This window comes from Artibeus jamaicensis, unplaced genomic scaffold, assembly GCF_021234435.1.
Source record: "Artibeus jamaicensis isolate MK-2021 breed Jamaican fruit bat unplaced genomic scaffold, CSHL_Jam_final contig_1998, whole genome shotgun sequence".
Classification (NCBI taxonomy): Eukaryota; Metazoa; Chordata; class Mammalia; order Chiroptera; family Phyllostomidae; genus Artibeus; species Artibeus jamaicensis.
The window spans coordinates 24082707-24110426 of record NW_026521407.1 but is presented as its reverse complement, the minus strand read 5'-3'; the positions used below and the strand labels follow the sequence as shown (position 1 = coordinate 24110426).

Here is a 27720-nt window from a genome sequence, read left to right as displayed (position 1 = left end):
GTTTGAAATCCTTGTTTTGAGTCCCAGTTTTCTTCCCTTCACTTTTGTTCCCCTGTATATTTTCCTTTATTTCACTTCGTATAACCTTCATTTCTTCCTTCATTTTGTGACCATACTCAACCAGTTCTGTGAGCATCCTGATCACCAGTGTTTTGAACTGTGCATCTGATAGGTTGTCTATCTCCTTGTCACTTAGTTCTTCTCGAATTTTGACCTGTTCTCTCATTTGGGCCATACCTCTTTGTCTTGGCACCTCTGTTATGCTGTAAGGGGTGGAGCCGTAGGCATTCACCAGGGTGGGGCAGCCCTCTTTGCTGGGCTGTGGCGCTGTCTGTGGGGAGGGGTTGGAGGGGAAACGACGCCACTGCTGGCTCTGCTCTGGCCCCACTTTCCATCGTTTCCCTCACTTCCCACGAGCAGACTGTGGCCTGTCAGGTGCTGATTCGCACGTGGGTGGGTCTGTGTACGTTCCAGGACGCTGCGGGCCTCTCCCACAAACTGTCCTGTGATCCCGAGTTTCTCCCACTGCCACAACTCCCGCAGATTTTTACATCCAGAGGTTCGGAGTCTGTAGTTTCCCACGATGAAACCCTGGGTTCTGCGCTCTGTCTCAATTCACAATGGTTCTTTCCAGCTTATCAGCCCACAAATGGGGAACCAACTGGTCCACCAGGCACCTCCTTGGTTATGCATCCTCTCCGCCTCAGCTGCCCATCTCTGCACATCACCAGTCTGGATGAATGTTTAACTCCTTGGTGGTCAGACTTCCATGAAGTTTGAGTATCTGGCAGTTTTAGTTATATTTTGTCTTTAAATTTGTTGTTGTCCTTCTTTTGGTTGTCCAAGGGAGTAAAGCATTTCTACCTATATCTCCACTGTGGCTGAAATTCCTGGCTTGCTTTCTCCATATCCTTGGCATATTGGTACAGGAGCAGATCTTCAAACTCATTTTCACCAGGTGCCACATCAGCCTTGCGGTTGCCTTCAAAGGGCCCAATGTAATTTTAGGGCTGTATAAAGGTAACTAACTCCTTACCTAGGGGCAAGGAGCTCAGCGCTGCCACTGGGTAGAAACAAGGTGCCAAGCCAGATAAAACGAGGTAGAGGCCCATGGGCCTTGTGTTTGCCATCTATGCTCTGAGGTATAACTTTACTGAAAGTACCACCTTCTTGATGTACTGTAGTTTGTTTTTGGTTGAGAAATAGGACAAAGGACAAAAACATCACCCATAGTGCCATTACACCAACGAAGCCATTACTAATATTTTGGAGTATTCATAAGTACTTGTAGCTTTTATTCTAAACCTAAGGGCATAAAGGAATGTATTAAATCATGTACTTCTTTTCAACTCTCCATACGAACTAAGTACTAAGTAAAAACTTACTGCGATGTTCAAGTATACCCTAAGGGGCAATAAGCCTTCTGACAGAAACAGGGCCTCATTCCTACAATCGAAGTTTTATACACATTCTAACCTAATTTCTAACAGAAATTTTCATAATTAGCTAAAGGTCTTCCTCATCATAATAGATTGTCTGGCTTTCCCACCATGAATAAATTTTCAAAAGATACCTACCTTTAATTATGCTTACAGAATTTTTGTAGATGATCCGTGCCAACTCGCCCGTAAGGATTTCTTCAGGATAATCAAGATGTTCCTAGAGAGTGCCGTATTGGACAGAACTTAGCAAGCAGTGCAAGTAGAAAAAGCACCAGGATAGAAAGGGACAGTCCTAGCCTACCCTGCCACAGGACCTCTGGCAATCACGTCTCTCTCGGGGCCAGTTTCCTCACTTGCAAAGTGAGTGGCTGAACGCAACCACTGATCCTGGAACTCTGTTCTCTCAGGTTCCTGGAGTGGTGGCAGGATCACTCCGCTTAAGGTCTCACTCTCCATTCAGACCAGAATAGCCCGACTTTCACATGCCCTGTGGACCCTGCTGTGCATGGCTTTATTTATATAAAAAGTTTCAGAGCTGGGAGCCACAGTAACAGATAATAGCCAAGTTCCTTTTTCTGTACTAACATTCTAAAACTTTTAAAAAATTATTGTCACATGAAAAATTACATTATATAGGAGGCTAGAAACCACACAGTTCACCACCTTTCTTGAGCACCTTCAACCCATTAATACACCACCCCATGAAATCATAAAGTATTAAAGAGTAGCACTTGGCCATTCCATCAGTAATAATTTTGAGGACCACTCCCATTAGTCCAATGTCTATTTTTAAAGCACAAAATTCCATTTTTATTTCTAAGCCCATTTTATGAAGTCATATCTAGACTCATCGTTAAGTCTCAAAATATGGCATTAAATTAGAAAGAAAAACACATTCCAAAGACTTTCTCTTACTCTTAAGCAGGTTCAAAACACAAGTGACAGTACATTAGGATCTTACCACATCCATTTTGGCTTTTTCAAATTCTTGCTTTTCCTTCCTCAATTTCTCAGCATGCATCAGCTCCATCCTGAAGTACTACAGAAGGGAAAACATGAACTGAGGAGCTTGGGAGAGAATTTTTTTAAGTTAGAAACACATAAGATGCCTTTTTTTTTTTTTTTACCCATGATTACTAGATGTGAAAAAATTTGGGGAGAGTGGTGTATTTATTACGAAACTAGCTGACCATGACAAGAGGGCAGGTCTCTATGATCGTGGAAAAGTTCTGTATTTTGACTGCAGTGGCTACATAAACCCACGCACGCACGTGGGGAAAAAACAGAACTGTGCGCACACTGTAGCAATGTTAATGTCCTGGCTTTGATATTATACTGTAATTTTATAAAACGTAACTATCAGGGAAAACTGCGTACATGATACGCAGGACCTCACTATATTACTTCATAGCTTCCTAGGAATCTATAATTATTCTGAAGTAAAAATCAATGGTAAATATGTAATATCAGGTATATAAAGAGAAAAATAATGCACAATTAACATGTACTATAAAGTTGACTTATCCAAAATTTTTAATATTTTGAATTCTACATTGCAAGACATATTAAATGACAAGATTTTTAAAAACAGTTAGCCCTGGCTGGTATGGCTCAGTTGGTTGGAGCATCGTCCCACGAACCGAAGCCTCAGAGGTTTGATTCCCGGTGGGGGCACCTATCTACATTGTGGGTTCAGTCCTTAGCTGGGGCACGTATGAGAGGCACCTGACCCAGGCACCTCCCTCTCACCCACGTTTCTCTCCCTCTCTTCCTTCCTTCCCCTCTCTCTAAAAATCAATAAGCATGTCCTTGGGTGGGGACTAAAAACAAAAAAGCTGGCTACAAAATTTTACCTACAAGGGAGGTGGGCTGGGATGGGAGTAAAAGGCGGAATACTGTAGTTGAAGAATAATTAAATTTAAAAAATCTTTAAAAAGAAAAAAAAATTTTACCTACAACACCATTACCACTATGTGAAAAATTCTGCACAGAAAAAAAGCACACCGTATTGTTGTGACTTTTAGAACAGATAATATTCATCAGAGTTTCTCAAAATGTGACTTCAGACTACCGAGGGGTCCTTTAAACCCCTCAGGGGGTCTGGTCTGCAAGGCCAAAATTATTTTCATAATAATACTAACATGTTACTTGCCTTTGCTCTTATTCTATTAAGAGTTTCAAGTTTTGCCCTGGCTGGTATAGCTCAGTGGATTGAGAACGGGCCTGCGAACCAAAAGATTGTGGTTCGATTCCCAGTCAGGGCAAATGCCTGGGTTGCAGGCCAGTTCCTAGCAGGGGCCAGTTCCCAGCAGGGGACACATGAGAGGCAAAATTGATATTTCTCTCCCTCTCTCTATCCCTTCCCTTCTAAGGATAAATAAATAAATAATTTTAAAAATAAAAATAAAATAAAATGGCCGAAATCCCGTAAACTAAAAGAAAAAAAGAGTTTTAAGTTTTTCAGAGGCTATATAATGGGTCCTATTACCCACACTGAATGCAAAAAGAGATCTGAGGCCCTGGCCAAGTAGCAAGGTTGGTTAGAATACTGTCCTGATACGCCAAGATTGTAGGTTTGATCTCTGGTCAGAGCACATACAAGAAGAACCAATGAACACATGAATAAGGGGAATAAAAAAATCAATATCTCTCTCAAATCAATAAATAATAATTTTAACAAAAGGAGATCAATAATCCACTGTCCTCTATTAAGTCAGATATTCAAAGGATTAACAAAAATGTGTAATAATGCCATTCTTCTTTTTAAACTTTGTTTTAGAAGAGCTATTTTCATTTAAATGTAACTACTTTATATTAACGTATCGTGTGTTTTTAAATCAATATTTTTAGATATCTTGGTTTTAGTGTTCAATAAAATAGAATCTGGTAGATAAAATACATATAAAGAGAAGACCTTTGGGGTCCTTACTAATTTAAGATAGAAAGAGGACCAAAAAGTTTGACCACCACCAATATAGATCAGTATGTACAAACATGGACCTATATTCATGGTATATTAGGTAAGAATACAGAACACAATAATCTGTAATAGAATCTCCCTTTTCAGAAATAAAATCTGTTTTAAATATCTGTGACAGGGTGATATCAGTACAGTTTCTGTTACTTTTTCATAGAACTGTTCTTCTTAACTAATAGTAAACAAATTCTAATTTGTTTGGATATGAATAAGCAATAAATCTATTACCATTTTGGAAAATACAAATATGAGCATTTATGAAAGCCGCCCAAAAAATGCAAAATAGTAACAGCATTCAACCACCCTCTAACAGCAGTAGGATGGAGTCTCACAACGGTTTCTCCATGAGAATAGTAAAGGCACCAAAGGAACGTCTAACAGCATATGAAAAAACAAAGGGATGCAAGACAACAACATAAAACATCATTAAATTACTACAAGCCCCAAAACACGGGTGGGACAGCTACGATACCAATGAGCACGAAAACCCGCACCTTTTCCCCCTCAGCACACAGGCTGAATTGCTATTTGAAGACTGGCAATTTCTCCCTCATCCTGACAAATAACTCAGAAAAGGGTGCATTTCCAGCATCTGTTTGGTTTTCTTTCAGCAAAAGTATGGCCATAAATATCCTAGTGTACCCCTCCAAGGAGAAATGAGTCTACCAAAAGGGGAAGGAAGTTTCTATCTCAAGAGATAGAGAAGAAAATGGGGGAACAAGGGGAAGAGAAGCTAAAAGGGGGGTTCTAATGGTTGGAAGGAAGGAGGGAAGGAAGGGGGGGCGGTAATAAGAACAAAGGTATAAGGATGGCTGCGCCCTGGCCCTCCAATTTAAAAAAGGAAAGGCCCAGTTCCCCATGCCTCCCAACCATAATGGTCAGGTACGAGTTTTAATCTCTCACGAAGAACCTGGAAGATGCGCATGGTGAAAACCTACTCCTGGCCAAAAAATACCTTCCTGGCGCCCTTGCCACAGCAGCTCCCTGCTAATTCCTGGCCTCCATCATGTGAAGCCTTTCTTCACTTAAAGAATATGTGTCTCCAAAGGACCAAACTGAGAGATTGCTCTGGCGTGTTATATACATACACTATACACTTACTTCCTGATACAGCTTTGGACACTGCGGGTGAAAGCGCAGAGCTCGAAGAAAGAGTTGTCTTGCACTTTCTGAAGACAAGCGATCTTCCATCTCCCACTTGGCTGCCATAATCCACAAAGCTATAAATGAAAAACATCAGACTGCGTCTTAATAAATTAATTAACTCTGGCAAAAAAAAAAGACTAATGTTCCAATTTTACTACTTAAAAGAATTTCTTAATCCTATCAAAAGGGGGAGGAAATGGGGAGGAGTTCATGATAGTTATCTGTAAAGTACTGTTACTTTATCTAAAATTACAGAGTATCCTAAAGGAAATACGTAAATGTTAACATCTGAGAGGACTTACGTGCCTCTTCCTGTTTCATCAGATCTAAAGGTCAACAGCATTTAAGTCACATGCAAATTTTAAGTGTTAAAATGGCGGAAAAATTGTGCATCTTAGAATCAAGGAAATAAAATTATTTTGTTCTTTTCTCTATATTGAAAGCAGTTCAGAATTTTTTCAATGGCTCATAATTTTAAAAGTAAATTTTTATCATGCCCTCTGGAAATAAAAACTTAAAAAAAAAACAAACTTTTGTCCTTCTACATTAGAGATTAACCTTGAGTTAGCATTATAACCATCTCCCTAGACTCAATGAAGATGAGCTATGTTACCAGGCAAGATTTTTTTTTGGTAAAATGACTATTGATTGGAAACCACGTCTGGACTAGGAGGACTATAAATGGCAGAGAGCTACCGCTTTGGGCTTTCTTGGGCACGTGATTCCTGAAATTGAGCACGGTCCTTCCTGGGACCCCTGGACGCTATGCCTATCTTCTGAGCAGAGTGGCTCCTCTACTCACTATTTCCCTCACACCTGAACTGTTACCAGCCTCCAAACTGCTAAGAGTATTCTACTGAAGAAATGCACCAAAAGCTGTCCTGCTGTATTCTTCTGAATAAACTGGGGCCAAATGTAGCCTATGAATCTTGTGTCTTGTAAAATGTCTGGCTGAGGCTCATACTTGAGAAAAGGTGCTGGAGCACCTCCACTGTCAAGTCAGGCGCCATGCACACAGCACACACAAGAGAAGTCTTTCTCCTACGAAACATGAGCGCCTGCTCTGGGCCAGGCACTCTTGTAAAATCCATAGTAATCTTTCCCCCTGTCCCTGTAAGTGTCTGAAATCTCTTAAAAATGACTGCCTTCACACAGAATGTCCTCCCAAGGACCAAAGAGTTTCTTTTACCATTAAGTAAAAAAGGAACACAGTTCCACTTGCCCATAGATGTAGTCCCTGACACAGTAACTAGTGCTCCGTGGGCAGGGATGACCAAGGGGCAGCTATTCAGGAACCAGATCTGCTGAGGCCAAGTGCCTAAGCTCAGGTTCACAAAATAAGTTTTTAGGTTTATCAGGCAAAATAAATTCCAAAGCAGTGTGAGTCTACATAAAAGGTAGAAAAAGAACTGACAAGGATTTTACCATACCTGGCTTGTTTGAATGAATGGCCAACATGGCAGAGAACACCTTGCTAAGTTGAGGTTTGGTAGCCTGAAAAGAGGAAGAAAAATTATACTTCCTACACAGCAAAATCACTGTTACTACTTCTCCTTCTAAGTGATCTTTCCTGTACCATTTCCAACGCTAAAATCCAATGGGGCAAGATCTGCTACTGCCAGGGACATATAAACAAATACAGACCTTCAGAGTTTTCTTCTACCTAAACCTCACTACATAAAACATTCTAAATATCAAAAAAGTTTTCAACTTTAATGAACAAAATACACATAAAGATCTTTTCTTTTCAACTGAAGTGAAGCCCCCGAGTCATTCGGATGTGAAATGTCGTTCCTCTGACGGTCAGCCTCCTTGGGTTCTTTCTCCATTTGTTAACCCTAAACCTTTGCAGAAAACACGGAATTCAGCAATGAAGCACGGGGCTTCAAAGGCCAACTAACCAAAGGAAGGAAAGAAGGGGTAAGACATAGCTGCCCAAATACTCACCCACTTCTTACAAAAGACCACATAGGATAGCCAAAGTTGAACATCATCCTGCAAGAAAAAAATGTAGTAAGCTCTCTGAGTTTGAACTTTATACCTAATACACCTTTGAAACAGAAGCAGATTTCAGAAAACCTACTGTGTTACAATGCCCCTCAGCCTATTAGGCCTTAAATCTAAATCTCTTAACTCAGTTAAGAGATTCACTCAGTCTGTTCCCTACTCCTACCTAACCATGCTCCACCACAAAATCTGTCAAATATCCAGTTTGTTCAATGTAGTTTTTACATGGCCTCAATCAAGGACAACAACCCAAAATTTGTCACTCCCAGGAATCCAAAGTACTTCCCATATAATATGTCCCAGTCCCAGAGCCCAATGTGAAGAAAATCAAGTTACTGAGGTACTGCCCCTACTCTAACCATTTATCTTCCACAGTCAAGTCCTTGGTATACTTCAGAGATATACACAAATGAATCCCAGACAGTTTTCTGATCCTTAATTATGTATCAAATCCACTGTTTTCAGCACCATCCTCACAGAACAACTATAAGATAATAAGATCAATTTTCTTAATAGTTTGATAAGTGGTTTCAAGTAATGATACCATCATTAGAACAAGAATCGAGACACTTAAGAATATACAATACATTTGAATATCCAAGTCATAATAGGTATAACACATATCTTCACATCTTTTACAGTTAAGGAAGCACTGGCCACTCACTTTCCACTTTGCTGAAGCGCGTCGGAAGATGCCTTGCACCCGGTGGATGATGGAACTCTCAATCTCCTCCTTCTTAAATGAGTACCCAATGCGCTAAAAAGGAACATCAGAAACAAAGCCTCAGCTTAATCACATTTATCCAAAGCAGCATTCCTACTTGATCATTAAACAGTATTAACAAAGAAACAAATAATTACAAATATCCATTATGAGTACACCAGCATGCAATTTACCAATGCCACCTGCTTCCCACACCCAAGTTCTAGCCATACAGCCACGCTATTTCATTCTATATAACTCCCAGAAAATCATCTACTCACAGCTCTCCTCTTCTGGATCAGCTCCAAAAGGTTAATTTCATACTATGGAAGAAAACCATACAAAAAAAAGAGAAAAACAAGGAAAATCATGTCCTTTTACATGTAGAGGAAATACATTTAGTTAAAATCATAAAATAAAGCACATAAAACAGAAGATAACTTGCTATAAAGAAGCATAATCTACAGCAAATGTCTATCATTCACTGAAAATTTGCCTTGCAGTTGCAAAATTCAAAAATACATATATCAGCAAGCATATAAACACCTTAGCTACAAAGAAAACATTTTACTAAAACCATAAGACATAAGGTTTATAACATCAGTCTAATTTTCTAGTCCCTCACAGTGTATTTAAACTTTTAGTAATTAACCTTCTCAAAAGTTTGGTTGATGCACAAGCTAATAAAACATGTAATAGGTTTGTACCAGCTGAAACCGGATGCCTAACTGGCACTCTCTTCTCACCTCTCAAAGACCACTTAGAGCGTCTAAGGCGCTCTAAAACCCACTACCACACAATCTCTCGCTAAGCCTTGGCTTAAAGATTACTAGAGGCTGAAAGCTCAGAACCTCAAAGATTACATGCTTCATTTTAAAATTTTTATGAAATATTTCAAGAACATGAAACACCCATGCAGCTAGCTACTGCACAGCTACATCAAAGTCTATGTTTACTATATATGCTTCAAATCTTACTTATAAAGAAGACATTCAAATAAGAGTGAAGGCCCCCCTATGTAGCATATCTGATTCCACTCTGCTCCCTCCACAGAGGAAATGACTATCTTGATCTGACTGTTTATCACTCCCAATGACTTTGGACTTTATTAAAATGCTGTCTTGAATGCTTTCAAACTTTACATAAATGGTATCATACTATACCCATCACAATATATTTTTACTCAGCGCTGACATTAGATATATTCCTATGGACTTATGAAATTTGAAGTCCATTCCTTTTAACTGCTATATAGTATTTCATTGTATCAATGTACAATTTACCTATCCTTTCTAGTGATGTATATTTGTTTCCAATTTTTCCATTACAAAAAGTTACAATTAATATTCTTGTACATATCTTCTTGTGGACATATCTAGATATTTTTCCAGGGTGTAAACTGACATTCACCACTAATATGTAAGCTCCTCAAAGTGGTAACTTCTGTCTGGTTAATTTATTCTTGTACCCGCACTGGATGGAATCAGTGCCACATACAGAGCAGGTACTCAATATTTATTCTATGGCTGAAAGAATCAAATTGCTAGATCACAGAGTAGATGTTACTTTCAACTTTATGGAATATTACCAAATTGCTGTCCAAAGTGGTTATAGCAATTATATACTTACTGTATCAGTCTTTAAAAGCACTTGCTAATATGATGGATACAAAGTAGTACTGTACCCTGGTTTTAGTCTATATTTACCTGATTACTAAAGAGGCTAATATTTTTCATAAACTTATCAACAAATGATTATTTCCTCTTTGGAAATTTCATGTTCATATTTTTCCAGTTCTTTTCATTTTCTTCCTAGTTTTTTGTCATTTTCTTCTTGATTTGTAGTTCTTTATATAATCTAAATCTTAATTACATGTGTTCCAAATATTTTCTCCCAGTTTGTGGCTTGTCTTTTTACATTATTTAAGGTGTCTTGTCTGCACAGAAATTTTTACTTTTAATACAGTCAAATAATTTTTCTCTTCATAGCATATGCTTTCAGTCTCATTTTGGAAATCTTTCCCTACCAGAAGTCATTCTTTCATTGTTTTTGCAGATTGAAAAGGTTCTCCACACATTTAGCTTGCCAATCTAGCAGGAATTTATTTTTGTGTATTATGTGAGGAAGGGACCTAGTCTATTTTTTTTTAAGGTGGATAACCAGAAACTCGTTTTAAAATGCCACTCCCAACTCATAGCAAATTTATATGGTTGTGTGCTGGTGGGGAGGGAGGGTAATATGTATAGGAGAGTGCTTATTTGTAATTTTTATCTCATTTCAGTTATGCTCTTTTAAAACTAAACAAATAAGCCCTGGCTGGTGTGGCTCAGTGGATTGAGTGTGGGCCTGAGAACCAGGGAGTCACCAGTTCTATTCCCAGTCAAGGCACATCCCTCAGTTGCAGGCCAGGTCCCCAATGGGATACGTGTGAAAGGCAACCACACATTGATGTTTCTCTCCTCTTTCTCCTTCCTTTCCCCTCTCTCTAAAAATAAATAAGTAAAATCTTGCAAAAGAGAACTAAAATCAATCTAATAGCTCTTAGCTCTTAAATACTTGAAGAGTGAAATGATTTGCCACTTCTTAAGTATCTTTAAGGTTAAACACCTCTGTTTTCTTCCATAATTCCTCCCAGAACGAGGTTTCCATCCTGGCTGCCTTCCAAGCAACCTCTCAAAGTCTTCTTAAAACGTGGTGTTGAGCCTAACACAGTGTGCCAGACATGGTCTGATAAGTGCAAAACACCTTTTTCCAAACCAGCATTTTCCTAGTGCTTCCTGTTTGCAATGTCCTGTGCTCAGCTAACTCACCCAACACTCTACACTTTTGTTAATGTGATCAACTAGATTATATTTTGTTGACATAATATGCTCATTTTGAATAAGCGATCTACTATGAGCCCTAGGACCTCTCCCAAACACAAGACTCTTAGCCAGGCCTCGCATATTGCTAGTTTTTAATTTAAGCTCAGAACCTCTAGTCTTAGAACATTTCATCTTGCTATAGGGTTCTTTCTGAATCCTGATTTTGTTATCCAACATACAAATTATTCTCTCCCATATGAAAACAGTTCTAGCATGTATATTTCATTTTCACTCAAATCTTCCACTCATTTACAGGACTGAAGAATCTTGCAGCATACTTCTGTCTAAGCTGACAGACTTACAGACACACAAGTATTAACTTTCCAACCAGCTATTATCATCCAATTCACTCTTTTCTTCCCCCAACACAAGATGGTTTGTCAAATCCCTTGCTGAAACCCTGACACTATGTGTCTTTGGCAGTCTCTGACCCACTATCCCCACAAAAGAAGAGAAAAAAAAAATTCAGTTTGTCAAGAACTATAAAGCCTTAGCGCAGTGATGCTATTCCTAAATCACCGGGTTTTGTTCGGAAGTTACCTTTCTAATCATCAGTTCTAGAAATCTGCTGAAAATTGACATCAAGCTGGCCAGTATTAATTAATTATTAATTTAATTATTAATTTAATTTAAATTAATAAATTATTAATTTAAAATCTGTGAGATTAAAAGGTAATGAAATTATTCACTTACTTGAGCATAATTGATAAAGTCTTCCTTACAAAGAGCTCTTCGCTGTATTCTGTATTCTAGATCTGAAGCTTTCTTAATGATAGCCCTGAGGAGAAAGCCACTTAAAATGTAACTCTTGAAAAGAACAAAATTTAAGTAACTTCGGAGATTTTGTTTAGTTTCTTAATTTTTAATATATTTAAAACATATTTACCAAAACATATAATTCCCAAATAACTATTCTTCATAACCAAGTATTCTCTTCCAGGACTACTTCAGTGTTCTTAAGGGCATCAGTATATACTTTAAAACACCCATGAAAATCACCTTACTCAATCGCCAGAACCATTAACAGACCCACCAGCAAGGCAAATAATCTTAAATACTTTACATTATTTATATGTAGATTTAATAAAGATTTCTTTTCCTCCAAATTCAGCTCACTTAATTTTTTTATATAATTTTCTTAAGATTTTATTTATTTATCTTTAGAGGGGAAGGGAAGTAGAGAGGGAGAGAAATATCAGTGTATGGTTGCCTCTGGTGGGTCCCCTGCTGGGAACTGGCCTGCAGCCCAGGCATGTGCCCTGACTGGGAATCCAATGGAAGTTGTTTGGTTCACAGGCCCCCGCTCAATCCACTGAGCTACACCAGCCAGGGCTCAGCTCACTTAAATTTTAACAAATTCCTAAATTACTCTTGCTTCAGAGTTCCCAACATGCAGAGTTCAAAAAATAAATAAATAAAATAAAAACTCCACATTGTCTCTACCTAGATTTATCATCTCTACAAGACTTACGGAAGAAGATTCACTGTATTTAGATAAGGAATGAACACACAACATGTGCATATTAGGGGAACTTAATACAACATATCCAAGACCAATAACTGTCTCTAGTTAATTATAACAATAACATTTACTGAGCCCTTATTAAGAGTCCACACTGATATGTTGCGTTTCATTAACAACATTCAAGGATCCCACAGTCACATAACTACATTCAGTCATTGTAAAATTTAGAAATAGTCGCAGAAAACCATTTAAAACCACTAAACTTAATTTTAACAAGTTACTGAATGCCAACTTTGTGCCAGATATTGCTGGCCAAGCCCTGGGACAGAATACGAAAGTGAAGTAAATAGTCCCCATCTTCAAGCCTCGTTAGATTTATCTACACCTCCGGGGCTCCCTTGGCCCTTCTGCATCTCTAGAGTATACACTCCACTATAATCAACTGAGAGTAGTACACCGCACTGTAATCAACACGTTTAACCCGTCTGTCATCCCCATCATACACAAGGCAGTTAGCTCCTGATGGGAAGGGATCCTGGTTTTACCACCTTCATAGTCCCAAGACCTGGCTCCAGGAAGAGCTAGCTGTCAATATGTTTGGTGGGACAGATGACTTTGCAACGAAAAGAAATTAATTCTAGACATCATACAAATTAGAAATGAACTTCCGCCGCATGAGAAAAATAAACACAGCTCAAATGCTCCCCATCCCCGCCCCCGCCACACTCACATTCGCCGCAAACCTCCTCTCTGCCCTCCCCAGCCCTTCCTTTCTCAGCTCACTTAATCTCCGCGTGACTGAACAGTCCAACGCGCTTCAGCTGTTCCAATTCGGGGAGTCTATCCTCGATGCGTTCCTGAATTATCTCCGCCATGAGGTCCAAACTCTAGAACACAAACGAGAGAACCTCCAACAGACACTGGAATAGTCCACCGTCTACTCGGGAGACCCAGCCCCAACGCTCGCACGTGGGGGCGTAACGTGGGCTGCAGGTTCCACCTCTTCCGCTTCCGTCGTTGGAGACGGCCCTCCCGCACGGGTGGCCGCTGTCTCCACCCTGTGACTGACTGTGGTACTGCAGCGAGGGGCCCTCCCTCACCCGAGGGCCCCTCCCCCACTCGAGGGCCCCTCCCCCGCCCGAGGGCTCCCGGGGACTGGAGTGGAAGGGCGGGGCGGGGGTAAATCGGCGCGAGGCTAGACCTGGGCGGAGTTAGGAAAATGCGGCTGCAGGTCTGTAAGAGTTACCTGGGGAAGACGTGAAAAGGCATTTTTTGCAGAAAAATTGTCTCCTTTATTCGGCTGGCTTCTCACATCCTTGCTTTCCAAAACCAAGAACCACCCCTCTTGGGAGAAATAGACAAAAACCTGTACTTGAAAAATAACTAAATTAAAAAAAAAACTAAAAATAAATAAATAAAATTGCATTATAACCTAAAAAAAAAAAAACAAGAACCACCCCTCTCCCCCCCCAAAAAGCAAAGAAGAATAGATAGAGGGTATTATAGTACAGGGTGGGCAAAAGTGAGTTTACCATTGTTCATATGGAAAATAATACAATAATTAATAAACAATAATATAAGAATAAACCCTGTTTCATATACAACTGTAAACCTACTTTTGTCCACCCCTGTATAAGAAAACATTTCAAAAAAAAAAGTCAGTAATGAAAATGTAGGAAGTGTAAAAACTGACCAATCTGCTTTCCACTAGATGTGGTAAACCAGTGTGATAACTGCTTTTTCAATTAGAACCAATAATTGGCTGATTAATTTTTAAATGGGGAGATATTTTTATTATTTAAATGATTGTCCTTGCTGTATTGGACAAGATCTTTCAACACTCATATCCCTGGGTGGATATCAGAAACTTTTTTTTGGAAAAGATTTCGGTATTGAAACGTTTGTAAGTTGCCAGAATGAATCAATAAACCTTAACCAGAACAACTTAGCATTTCTAAAAGAACCTCACACAACCCAGCTTGGAAGTGACATTGCTGGTGTAATTACTAAACTCAAAATAACTACATGGCTTAGTTCTTTTTTAAGATGGTAAAGAACCAAAGCAGGAGTTCTGGCTAGACCTGTTTATTTCAGGATTCACATTAGCATCTTGATCCTCTGTGTGATTTATAATAGGAGGATAGGCTCGGCATTAACCACGTTCCACCTCTGTACTCTTTTTTTTTTTTCCCCTTTCACGTTTTACCCCACTGGTGTCAGAATTGAAGCAAAGGTTGACTTGGGCTTCATCATTTCTTTCTTTCTTTTTTTAATGAAACAGGGTCTTTTTAAAAAGATTTCATTTATTTTTTAGAAAGAGGGGAAACTGGGGAGAAATAGAGGGAGAAAAACATCAGTGTGTGGTTGCCTCTTGCACTACCCCAATTGGGGGAGCCTGACCAGCAATGGAAGCATGTGCCCTGACGGGAAATGGAACCACCCACCGTTTGGTTCACAGCCCAGCACTCAATCCACTGAGCCACACCAGCCAGGGTGAGCTTCATAATTTCTTAATTCCCTCAGCTTTAAGACACTAGGGAAGTGGAAGGAAATCATGGAAGTAAAACGAAGATGAAATTTCTTTATGATAGAAAAATGCCTGTGGCTTACGTTAACAGTAAGAGTGGGAGTGCCACCAGTAAGCTTCATGTGGACAGGGAATTGTTATTTTGTTCACTGGATAGCCGGGGAGCTTAGAACAATGTCTAGAATATAATAAACATCTAATAAATGGATGACAGAATAAGAAAAGGCACTTCATAAATTTCTGTAGGTACAAGGGAGTCAAAAAGCTCTGAAAGATTATCTTTCATTTAAAGGCAAATTTGATAGATAAATATGATTTTTAATCAACGCAACTATAAATACTCTCCTAATTTATTTTCAAATTTAGCTTGTTTGTTATCTTGCTCTAAGAATTATTATAATGATAATAGTAAAGACTTCTTTGTCTCTTCTGCATCTCATAATAAGCTATTACTTATCTAAGATTTACATTGCCCAGCTACAAAGAGCATTGTTCTAGTTCTTTATATATTAGCTAACCTGCTACCACAAATATTTTTAAATATCAACCCATGAAGGAGCCCTTGAAGAGGTAAAAAGCACCTACTAGTGAAAGCCCAATACAGCAGAAGAAACTGTGTTTGAATAAAGCCCTCCGGGTCTCAGAAGGCTTAGCTGAGCTCATCTTCAGTTAGGAGCCTTGGGGCCAGAGAAGAGGTTCTCTTGAGTGTGGAGCTCTAAAGTACTCCTTGTAAAGCTTGAGATTCCTTTTAGTCTTTTATCTGACCTTTAAAATTCACCATAAATGGCAGATTAATGAGCAGATACGACTGGGAGGGAGCCCAAGGGGGCATTCTGTGAGCTGGAAATGTTCTGTACTTGATCTGGGTGATTATTTTATGGTTGTACACATATGCAAAAATCTATCCATTGAGATACATTCTTAGGATTTGTGCACATTATGAAAGTTATACTTCAATTTAGGAGGAAAAAATTAATGACCAGACCCACTTTTTGAGGATATCATTTCGTTCGAGGGCTCTATTTGTGTGGCAGGGTCAAAACATTGAACCAAATGACCAAAGATGACAATGACCAAATGACCAAAGCCTCCTCCCTCTCCAAAAGACTTCATGCAAATTTTGCATCATTGTCCACAATGTATTAGTATTTGTTTTAATATAAATTATTAGGTTTCCAGTTCATCAAGTAAGATTAATCTCAGAAAGATGTATCCTGCTCACCCCATGATGCAGAGACACCCCACGTGATGTTCATGACCCAGTTTAGGAAACAGCAGAGAGGGTCTCAGTTAGGGTCCTGAGGCAGCCTCTTAGTGTGACAGATGAGCAGTAGCCAGATGTTTGCAAATCAAGTAAAAACTCCTGTTCTTGCCTTCAAAGTACTTAAATGTAAACTTCTAAATAACTTGAACTTGTCTTTAACTATTATTCATTGTCATATCTGAAGATTAAGTTCTCAGACAGCTCAGTGGTTAAAAACAGACAAAGAAATGCGTATCCTTTATTATTTTTTATTTTTATTATTATTATTTGGTAAAGCAATTTCAATGCTAATTCACCTGGAATCCCATCCCCCTACCTTGCTGAAGCACCCTGTCTGCTTGTCCCACATAGAGAACTCTGGTAGACTTCAAAGTCAGAGCAGAAGTGATAGACACAGACCAGTCTTTGATGCCTAAGAACATCTGAGCCCGCTGTTGGATGCGAATGTAAAGCATCTGTACTTTTCAAACCTTTCATGTTATCTCACATTGCTAACAACAAAAGCTGAAAAGTTTGAGGTGACACACATTATACACATTAAAATATTTGGAACCAGGGACTTTTCATTTCTTTTTCTATTATATATAGCTTCTTTTACTTTGCCAACCACAATGGATAGTAAATTACTTCTGGCACACAGCCTTGTCAGCTTGCCAAATTTCAACTGGAGCAAGTTTTTACAGCCAGGCTAATAAGCCCCGAAAATTAGGAGGTAAGTATAATGGAAATAATGGCATGGTCTTTAACTGCGGGAGCACAGAATGACAATGTGAGATTCTAGTAGAGTCTACTTTTTAAAGTTTTTTTTTATTCTAATGAAATCTTTAAAAACTCTTTTAGGTTATTCCAGTTCAAACACATGTAAATGGAAAGAGTTTCTTTTAATTGGCAAAAAGCATTTTTGTGGGTTTTTTCCTGTGGCTTAAGTTATTGCTTTTTGCAAACTCAAAAAAAAAAAAAGAAAAAGAAAAGAAAACAAGAATATGGTAGATTGGGGATAACAACCTACTATTAAAACAAACTGACATCTTGAAAAAAACATGTTCTGAAATGATTGGCCTGGCGATTGTTTGTGTATGAATACATTTCATCAAAGCCATAGCTGATTAACTACATCAACTTTTTTTCAGCTTGCCTCCAATCCAGATAGAAACCCAGTCCTGCGTAAATACCTTTCAGGTCTTTATTGAACAAAGCTTCAAAAAATTGAAAATAAATATCACAGTTAATTTTCATCACTGAAAGAACTAGGTAGTATCCGTTGTGAGGTAATACCCATTTCTCTAAATGTAATTCCCACACCCACTCCCATTCACAAGTGACAGGGAAAAATTCTTTTTCCCCTTCTCATGCTGCCCTCCAATTAGACGTGGACTGATTAGCCTTAGCATCACATGGTCAGTCCAAAATCGTTTAAGCAAAGAAGTTTGGTGTTGTGGCGTGTGTGTGTGTGTGTGTGTGTGTGTGTGTGTGTGTATAACTCCACAAAAATAATATGGCCTTGCTCCAGTAATGCCAACTTTCTTATAGTTCCCCAACCATCCCATGTTATTTTACACACACTATTCCCTGTGCCTGGAATGTCTTTTGTCCCCTTATTCACTTGGCAAATTTAGTTCATGGAAAAAAACAAACAAACAAACAAACAAACAGGAAGCCTGCCTGTAACACCCCACCACCCCACCACCCCACCACCCCACCACCACCACTAACTTGTGTACTTATATACATTTCTATAAAGGGCTCAGTCTTAAAATCTCTTTTTCCTTCTCACTAATTTTCTTCATTTCTAGGTGATCTTCTCAGGCCCATGACCTTTCGCAGAGCTGTCCGATGGAACTTTCTGTGATGACAGCAATGTGTTGTGTCTGCACTTTCTGATACAGTAGCCACAAGCCCCAGGCGGCTATTAAAGTACTTGAAATGTGCCCTGGCTAGAGCACATGAGAAAATGAATTTTTGATTCCATTTAACTGATTTAAATTTAAGTTGCCGCATGTGGCTAGTGGCTACCACATTGGACAGCACAGATCTACATGGCTTCCAAATGCATAGCACCAGTCCATAACTGTCTGCTGAACACCACTCATGCCAGTGTATCCAACCGCCTACTCAGCATCTGCACTTGGAACTTTTAAAGGCATTTCAAATTAGTATGTCCAAAATCAGGCTGCTGATGTTCTCTCTCAAAATCTGCTCTTGCTGTATATAATCTTCTCCATCTTGGTTAATGGCAATTGTGTTGTTTTTTTTTTTTCGGTTTCTCAGGCCAAAAGTATATGAGTTGCCCCAGCTCCACATCTAATTTGTGGGCAATCGTCCACAAAATACAGCCAGAAGGCGACTCCTCCCCATCACTGCTCCTGTCGTGATCCTAGTGAAAGCGACCGTTTTCTCTCACCTGGGTTATTGCTATAGCCTCCACCTGGGCTCCTCGCTTTCACACTGGCCGTTCGAGTCTATGCTTTTTCTTTTCCATGGTGAAAGTTATGATAGTTATTCAATATCATTTGTGAGCTGGTGTTACATATAGTATATTATAATATTTCATAGCTGAGATCTGTTCTATTGTTTACTAATTATGTGAAAGACCTTAGAAAAGTCATTTTACTGTTAGTAAAAGGTAGCATTCATATGTATATGTAAGCCACCATTCTGTTTAGTCTATGTATATTGACTTATGAATCATAAGTCCTATTTTTTATTTTTCAATTACACTCTACACTCAACATTGTTTTGTATTAGTTTCAGGTATACAGCATAATGGTTAGACAATCATATACTTTACAAAGTGTTCCCCCGCCATTTTCAGTACCCACCAGGCACCGTAAATAGTTATACAAATTCTTGACTATACTTCCTATGCTGTAGTTTACCTCCCCATGACTATATAACTACTAATTTGTACTTCTTAATCTTTTCACCACGTTCACTGAGTCTCCCAACACCCCTCTCCTCTGGCAACCATCAGTCTGTTCTCTGTGTCTATGAGTCTTATTTCAGTTTTGTTTGTATATTTTGTTCTTTAGATTTTATATATAAACAGGTGTCTGTTGTTTACAGTTGTCTTCATTTAACAGCAGCCAAAGTTATTGTTATAATGTGTCAGACCACATCCCATGCTCTTCAAAGCCCTGCCATGGCTTCTTGACTCGGAGTAAAAACTAAAACCTCTCACTTGCCTACACAGCACCATCCCATCTGGTGCCCTGCCACTCCCTTTCCTCTCTGACCTTCTTTCCCGCTCTCCCTACCTTCCAGATGCCTTAGCCTCCTTGGTTCCCCCCCACACAGCAACACAGGACCTTTGCACTGGCTAGTGTCTCTGCCTGGAATTCTCTTCCCCGGGTACATTTATGGCTCATTCTCTCACCTCCATCAGACCTTTCTCAAATATCCCTCTCTCAGGAAGGCCTTCATATTTACCTCCCCTCAACTATCCTCAGTCTATATTCTTGCTTTTTTCCCCTCCATGTTACTAACATAGTGTTCATCTTTCCACACATACAGTGAAACATAAGCTCCGCTGAGCTGAAATTGTTTGCTGCTCAACCTCCAGAATTAGGCACGTGGTAGGTGCCCATTACACATGTATTGAATAAATGAATGAATATTTGGTATAGTTGTACTACTTAGTTTGTATTGTAATTTATTTCTTCACCCTATATGATTACCCTTCATAATAAGGTGATGTCCATGAGAGAGAAAACTAATACTTTCTTTACCACTTAAGTCCCTAGAACCTAGCATTGAAAAACACTAGGTACTCAATAAATATTCACTGAAAAGAAACAACTCTATGTTATGTGTACCACCTATTATAAGAATCACTCATAGTGTTTAATATGCTCAGAATGCGTCCTAAAGGAAACTGTTCTCTCCACAGCTGATTTCACCTTGCCACCTGATCCTGCCACTGTGGGTCGGACCACAGGTAAGATCGCGACTCAAGACAACCAGTCCATTGGCTGGCCAAAAGCCTGTAGCCTACCATGGCATAAAAAGATGGACTGAACAAAATTAATTTTCCCTCTTTGGGCTCTGAATTAAAAAAGAAAAAAGAGAATTACATGATGGCAACATGAGTTAAAACCAAAGAGAATCCACGTGTTAGAGATCGAGCTTGAAGAGCTTGGCAATGCAAAGTTGTAAGGAAGTATAAACTATGAGTCAGTAGAAATTGAAATATAGAAAAGAGGAAAGGGGTTGGGGAGGAACATAGTCCACAAGAAAAAATGGAGAGCCACTGAATCACATTAATAAGAGCACCCTGGAGTCCACAAACTCCTGCAATCCGGGCCCCATTTTGTACTGTTCTGAATCCAGGTCTTGTGAAGCTCTGTGCCCCTTCTTGCCCTCTGTGCCAATTTATAATAAAGTCGAATTGCTTGAGGTATCTTAGAATAGAGTGTGTCTGTTCTTTCAACCCTATTCCTAACTAAAATACCATTCTTGGTTCATATAGTTGCTGTCATATGTAGAAGAGTGAGGGTATTGCGGTTTTATATTTTCTACCAAATGAAACATTTGAGATGTTCTTCAAAGCTGTAGGCCATTGACCCTTGGAGCTTTGAACATTTATTAAGAAGCACAGGGAGGAATGTTCTCTCTGGAGCCATTTGGTTTCTCTTAAAGTCATACTCCTAAGGTAAGCTGGAATCTACTTACAGTGTGGATGGACCCCGCTTAAGCAAATTTGAAACCCTGGATTTACAGCAACGGATTATTATTTGGTCACTTTTAACACTCACTTATTTATTTTATTACAAAAGTAACATATACTGTTAGAAATTCAAATGCCATATTCTTTTAATAGTGACAATTTATGAACCACAAGAGAGCCGCAAATCTAAAGTTCCCCTGGTACATTTTAGTGAATAACATTGGCTTGAGTTAACACAAAGCACCTAAGGAAAAGGGCTTTCTGCTTCAAAGATCCGGTCACAATCTTCCTTTCTCCTTCTCCATGAGTAGCCCTCTCTATGGGTCCGCACAGCCGCTGCCACCACAGAGGAAGCCAGCTATTTTAAAATGCACTCACTCCTTTGCTGGCAGGGCAGTGGGCCATAACGATTTAGACCACCAGCTTTATTTTGAGTACATTTTGGCAGTATCTGCCAACATTCTATATGTACATGCATTAAGGCCCAACTACTCTGACATATACAAATCTACAGAAATACTAACAAAAGTGCACAAACACATATGTATAAGGATGGTCACTGAAGCAATGTTTGTAAGAGCAAAAGATTGGAACGATCCTAAATTGTCTATCAGGGAAGTGGTTAAATAAACTAAAGTACATCCATACAATGGTATAATATGCAACGATTAAAAAGAATGAGGAGTGTATTTATATGAAATGGAAATAGGCCAATATGTTGTTAAATCTAAAAAAGGCAACTTGCAGAATAGTAATTATTCTATAATACATTTAAAACCTGTGTATGTGTGTGTTATGAGCAAAAAACAAAACAAAACAAAAAACTTGGAGGATTGCCCACCCAACCATTCACACATTGAGAAGTGGAATGGGGACCTTATACCTTGCTGTGTTGTTGAGTAATACAACAAAGGCATATCCCAGCTGGAGCATCTTTTGGGGGTTAGTTGGGATAATAAAATAAAAATTTCCTTTTCTTAAGATCTGATTGACACGTCACAGCAACTGCTGAAAATACCTCAGCTTTTATTTAATACATTGTTATTTTTAAACACCAAAGAAGATTCTGTCTTAATGGACTTGTGATCTGTTTTTCCTCTGAGGAACACTTTTTGTAAAGTAAATAATTTCACTCCCTAAAGTGTGTGTTTGCTAATAAGATATCCGTAATAAATAGGGCATATTCTGTCTCTTTCGCAAATCCTGCTCCCTTTCCTCCCCATCCTACCCAAGCCTCTGTAACCTGGGAGCTGTCCAGGTACAAATTACCATTTAAAAAGACCTCAAGTTGTTCACACAAGCAGCTCTATTATGGCCCTCTCCTTTACAGCCTTGGTCTGCTCAAAACCCCACATTCAAATTGGATCCCATCCACTCCAGCCCTTCAGCACACAGGTATTGTGGGCAAGAGGCCGCTTTTGGCTACAAAACCTTTTATTCATCCTAAAATAACTTCATTCATAAGCTTCATTGAACAACTAGTTTGTGCTCATCACAGGCTCTGACAAAGCATTTTTGCCTACCTTGTCACTAATCCTTACAGCAACTCTGTGGGTGGGTGAAGTTTCGTTTAACGAAAAGATCAAACTGCCGGTCCAAAGAGTGAAGAGACTTGCCCAAGATCTCACGGCTAGGAAGTGGGGGGAAATCTAGGCTTCAGGGCTAGGAAGGGTCATTCACAGTTCTTTTTACTTTTTTTAATTCACTGATTTTAAAAGCCAAACAGTACTTACTCTACAACTTGTAAAGAAAAACACATTCCCCTAACCCACCCGCCCCCTCTCCCCTGTTATAGTTCTCCTTTGCATTCGCGGGAGCTTTTAAACTGTGGGTCCTGGTTTACCACCATATTTCTGAATAACACGTGTGACCGGTGTGTGGAGCGGCTTTAACCATGACATATCCGAAACGCCACTCTGCGGCCAACTCCCTCTGTTCCTTCACGTAGGGGTCACCCCCCTGCCCAGGTGGTGCGCTCGGTCCCACGCCCTCTCGTTGCTCACTCGGAGCGTGTCTGCAGCCACTAGCGCTGCGTGCGGGGCCGAGAGCGTACTGTGCGAACCGGCCCCAACTCAGATCGACCTTGCAGCTATGGGGTCTGAGCGCGAAGATCTGGGGACAGGGGACGAGGGTTAACGGGCAAGGTCCGGACAAGGGTCAGAGCCTGGGATCGAGTCCAGGGTCTGAGATGAGGGCCCTGACCGAGGGTGGCGGGCCGGAGGTCAGGGAGGCCGTGAGCCGCCGCAGGGCGAGAGTGTGGTTTAGCCCCGAGGCTCAGGGGCTCTGGGGCTCGGAGCCCGGAAGAGTACCGGAGTGGGCGCCATCCCCGCCCCCGACCTGGGCAGCGGTAGCTACTGGATGTTCCCCTCTGGCCCCCGACAGGGCGGCCGCAAGCGCCCGCGGAAAGGGCTCTCACCTCCCCTCCAGCCTGGTCCTGGCCTGCAGCCCCAGCCCACCCTTCTCCTGCCCGCCAGCGGGCCACTGTCCTGCCCCCGGCACTGATTCCCTGCGGCAAACAAGCCAGGGCACCAGGGCTTCCGGTGTCCCAGCTGGAGCAACACCCCCTGAAGGCTCGGAGTTGAGGGGAGCACCCCCTGCTCGGGCCTCGGGGCGCTGGGAGCTGTGCACAGCACTGCAACCTTGTTTCACAGAGACTGCTCCACCAACCCCTCCCAGTCTTCCCTTCTGACCACCTTTTTGCAAGTCCATCAGGCTGAGGGTGTTCAAGACTTGAGCAGTTTTGGAGGGAAATGCCCTTTGTTTGGGGAGTGGGGGTGTTTCCCACTAAGCGTTGTAGGTTCTTGTAGGCCTTTCATCAACTGTGCCCTCCGCTCCACACACACTTTATCTCCCCCTTCTTCCCCTGTCATCACAGCTGTGGGCTAAATCAATTTTTAATTACACGTTATGAATTTGACAATACTTTTCACAGTGAGTCTGTGTAATATTTCCTTTCTTACCAAGTTTTTCCCCTTTTCCTCCAGTTAATCACTGTCTCAACTAAGATTTCTGTGTATTTATTAATTTTTTCCAACTGTTCTGCCAAAACTGTAGATCCCCATTTATTCAAACTCATCAGGTAACACATCTATTTTTGTTTTTTTCTAAAAAATATTCCTCCCGTTCCAATCTTAACAGTCACTCACTAAGCCAACTAACTGCACAGCTGATGTTTTGGGATTTTCCTTCTCCATTCCAGTCCTGGAAGTTCTGGCTTCTTTATGTGAGTGCCCTGTGCTCCCGGACTCCTTGCCTTGTTTTTGTCCCTCCCTTTAGTACAGTGCATCTTCCAGTAGCTTCCTGAGAAAGAGGGGAAAGGAGGTAAATTTTTCTTGAGATCTTTATTTGACCTCCTCAGTTGGCTGATGTAATAATTTGGGTTTATAAGTCTAGGCTAGAATTCATTTTTCCTTAGAAATGTGAATGGTTTCCTGGGTTTCAATGTTTTTGCTGAGAAGCTTAATGAAATTCTTATTTCTGTATGATCCATATGACTTTGTGTATTACCCTATATTTATTATTTTTCTGGAAGCTTTATCTCCTAACTTCAATGTTTTGAAATACACCATAATATGCCTCGATGTGAATCTTTTCATCCATTGTGTTAGACACACCAGGGACCTTTCGACTTAGAAACTCCCTTCAGTTCTGGGAAATTTCTTTCATTACTCCTTAGACCTCTCCCCTCTACACACACACACACACACACACACACACACACACACACACACACACACTCTGCCTCACTCCATCCCCATCCATTTTCTCTGTTCTTACTTTTTCACATACTTGTCATTTGTATATTGGAAACTCCAAGTAAATCCAATTTTCTCATCTTTTCTATCCCACTTTTCATCTCTTTTTTCCTACTGTCTGCAAATTCCCTCAACTCTGTTTACCAAACTTTTCAAAACTGCCCCTTTGTCATTTTTGGCTTCTAAACAATAGTGTGCTAGTAAATGTCTAACAACTAACTTTCCCAAAGGGGGAAAAACTTAGGTTAGTAGTGTTTGTCCATTTCTATAGTGTAAATATTTCCCCCATGGCTGATTTCAAGCTACCAACATTACATCACTGAATGCAGAGTTAGGAAGAGATACACAGTAGTATTATCGCTATATTAGGATTTCTACCATATAGATACAAAAAACAAATAAACTCAAGAGCATAGGTGATAATAAAATGTAGCAAAATAATTTGGAAGCAGTGGCTTTTTAGTATTATTTTTATTTTTAATGTAATACATTTAATTGCAAAATTACTGCAAATTCAACAATTGGCTCTTGCAAGCTGGTATGAGCCAGCTCCGGCAAACTACTGCTTCAAAATAAAAATCATGGTCTCTAACATAATAAAATGAAATCAGAGTAATCTTCTAAATGCAGTTTTGATCACATCGCTCCAATAATAAAATTCTTTATTGTTTCTCTAACTACTGAAAACATCAACCCAATGGTCAAAGCTCAATTCGGATTCCACCTCTCTTAATTATTAAACAAATATTGATCAAGTCTTAAACAAGAGGCTGGAGATACAAGGATGAATAATGCACATTTTCTTTCTTTGAGATACTCACAGGATAGTAAGAAAAGTGAAAACTTAAATACATACTATTGACAGTGATAAGTACTGTAAAAAAAGTATGCACAAGGTACTATAGTCATGCCTAGAAAAATTACTAATTCAATCTGGGGTATCTGCCGAGAACAAACTTAGCATGTCTTTCCTGGTCTTCTAGATCTACTAGCGGGGGGTTTTTTTTATAGAGCATTATATACATCTTTCATCACAAGCCCTAAAGGTAAAATGCAATGTTTATTTTGAAGACTGCTGGTCTACTTTCTTTTTAAGCTATGATAGTTGTCCCCAGAATAAACTGCTGGTTCATTCAGTTAAGTGCAAATATTTTAGACTGAACTAATAAAGAATTTCTTTAAGCTATTAATGTATGGGAAAGGTAGGAATATTAAAATATTGCTGCTAAGTTTCTGGAGTATATTTACAAGTATGAGTAGGAAAAATGTCATGAAAATAATGTGAAACAAACATGAAAGTAAGAGAATATGTGGCAGTGGATAAAATGTACTTGAAAGTAGCTACTGAGCTGTAAGGGACCCAGAAATCGTATTTCACAGGAATAGCAATCATCTTATCAGAGTATCACACAGCTTTTTCTGACCAAAAATATTTAAGGCTATAATTCCAGGCTGAGAAAAATTGACCTCATAGACGCTTATGATTATGAAAAGAAAAAGACCCAGAAAGTTGAAGTGACTTTTCCAAAGCTATGTGGATGTTGGCTGAGCTGAGATTAGAGAAACTAGGTGATTTGCCTCCCACTTCAGTGTATCTTTTCCTTGAATACTTCAGTTATCTAGGGGGAAGCTCTGATATCCACCAAGCCCCATTGAAGCAACTTTATGTCAGCATGTTCATTCTTCTGTCAATTAGTTCAACAAACACTTATTGAATGTCTGTCCATTCCATTACAGGTTTTAGAGACACACAGATGAATTAGACATTAGCTAGTAGGGTAGACAAGTACATACACTATGGGGGATTTATTTGATCTGGGAAGATTGTGAAATATTTTCATGTCAGAGATGACATCCGAGATGAAGGGATGAATATGTAAAACTTTGATGAGGGAATGTGGGAAGGCATTCCAAACATAGTAAAAAAATGCAGCCTTGACCAGTGTAGCTCAGCTGGTTGGGCATCGACCCAGAAAATGTAAGGTTGTCAGTTTGATTCCCAGTCAGGGCACAGGCCTGGATTTGCGGGTTCAGTCCCTGGTTGGGTGACATGGGAGAGATAACTGATAGATATTTCTCTCTCACATCAATGTTTCTTTCCCTCTCTTTTCCCTCCCCCTTTCTCTAAAAGTAAATAAATAAAATATTTTTAGTACAGAAATGTTCGTGAAATAATGCTGAAATTAGTGTGACTGAAGAGCCAGCAGGGTGGCCAGTAATAAAAAGACAAAGTAAGAAGCTAGAAAGGAAAAATGAAACCAGACCACCAATTTACACCATATACAAAAGTAAACTCAAAATGGATAAAAGACTTAAATGTAAGTCACGAAACCATAAAAAATCCTAGAAGAAGGGGGAAGGGTAGAGAGTGGAGGTAAAAGATGGCATAAGGGAGATAAACGTTAAAGGAAAAAATACAATAAAAAATGAAAAAATTCCACCCTGGCTGGTGTAGCTAGGTGGATTGAGCACGGGCCTGCAAATCAGAAGGTCGCTGGTTTGATTCCCAGTCAGGGTACATGCCTGGGTTGCAGGCCAGGTCCCCGGGGGGGGGGGGGCATGTGAGAAGCAATTGCACATTGATGTTTCTATCCCTCTCTTTCTCTTTCCCTTCCCCTCTCTCTAAAAATAAATAAAATCTTTTAAAAAATGAAAAAAATCCTAAAGGAAAACATAGGCAGTAAAATTTCAGATATTTCAGATAGCAATATTTTTTTGATTTATCTTGTGATGATAGAGAACTCAAGAGTTAAAGATTTTATCTTCAGTTGGTAGGGTAAGTGATTAATGCATGTGGAAAGCTGCTATTCCAGGAACTGGAATGCATGACCTATGAGACTCCACTAGGTAAATGAGCAATTCAACCTTTGTGACCCAGGGGGGATCTGCAGTGATAGAGATGGTATT

General features: G+C 39.7%; 1 protein-coding gene across 1 annotated transcript in view; it reads right to left on the bottom strand.

Annotated features, from left to right (window-relative positions):
• Positions 1-13582, bottom strand: part of UTP6 (UTP6 small subunit processome component) — a 28704-nt gene extending 15122 nt beyond the window's left edge. The window contains exons 1-9 of the mRNA XM_053657061.1: positions 13388-13582; positions 11833-11917; positions 8557-8598; positions 8237-8329; positions 7513-7560; positions 6996-7059; positions 5521-5639; positions 2404-2481; positions 1578-1659 (exon numbers count right to left, since the gene is read on the bottom strand). Coding sequence (XP_053513036.1) covers positions 1578-1659; positions 2404-2481; positions 5521-5639; positions 6996-7059; positions 7513-7560; positions 8237-8329; positions 8557-8598; positions 11833-11917; positions 13388-13479 — 703 coding nt within the window. The 5' untranslated portion in view covers positions 13480-13582. The remainder of the gene's footprint in view (positions 1-1577; positions 1660-2403; positions 2482-5520; positions 5640-6995; positions 7060-7512; positions 7561-8236; positions 8330-8556; positions 8599-11832; positions 11918-13387) is intronic.
• Between the last annotated feature and the right edge of the window lie 14138 nt (positions 13583-27720).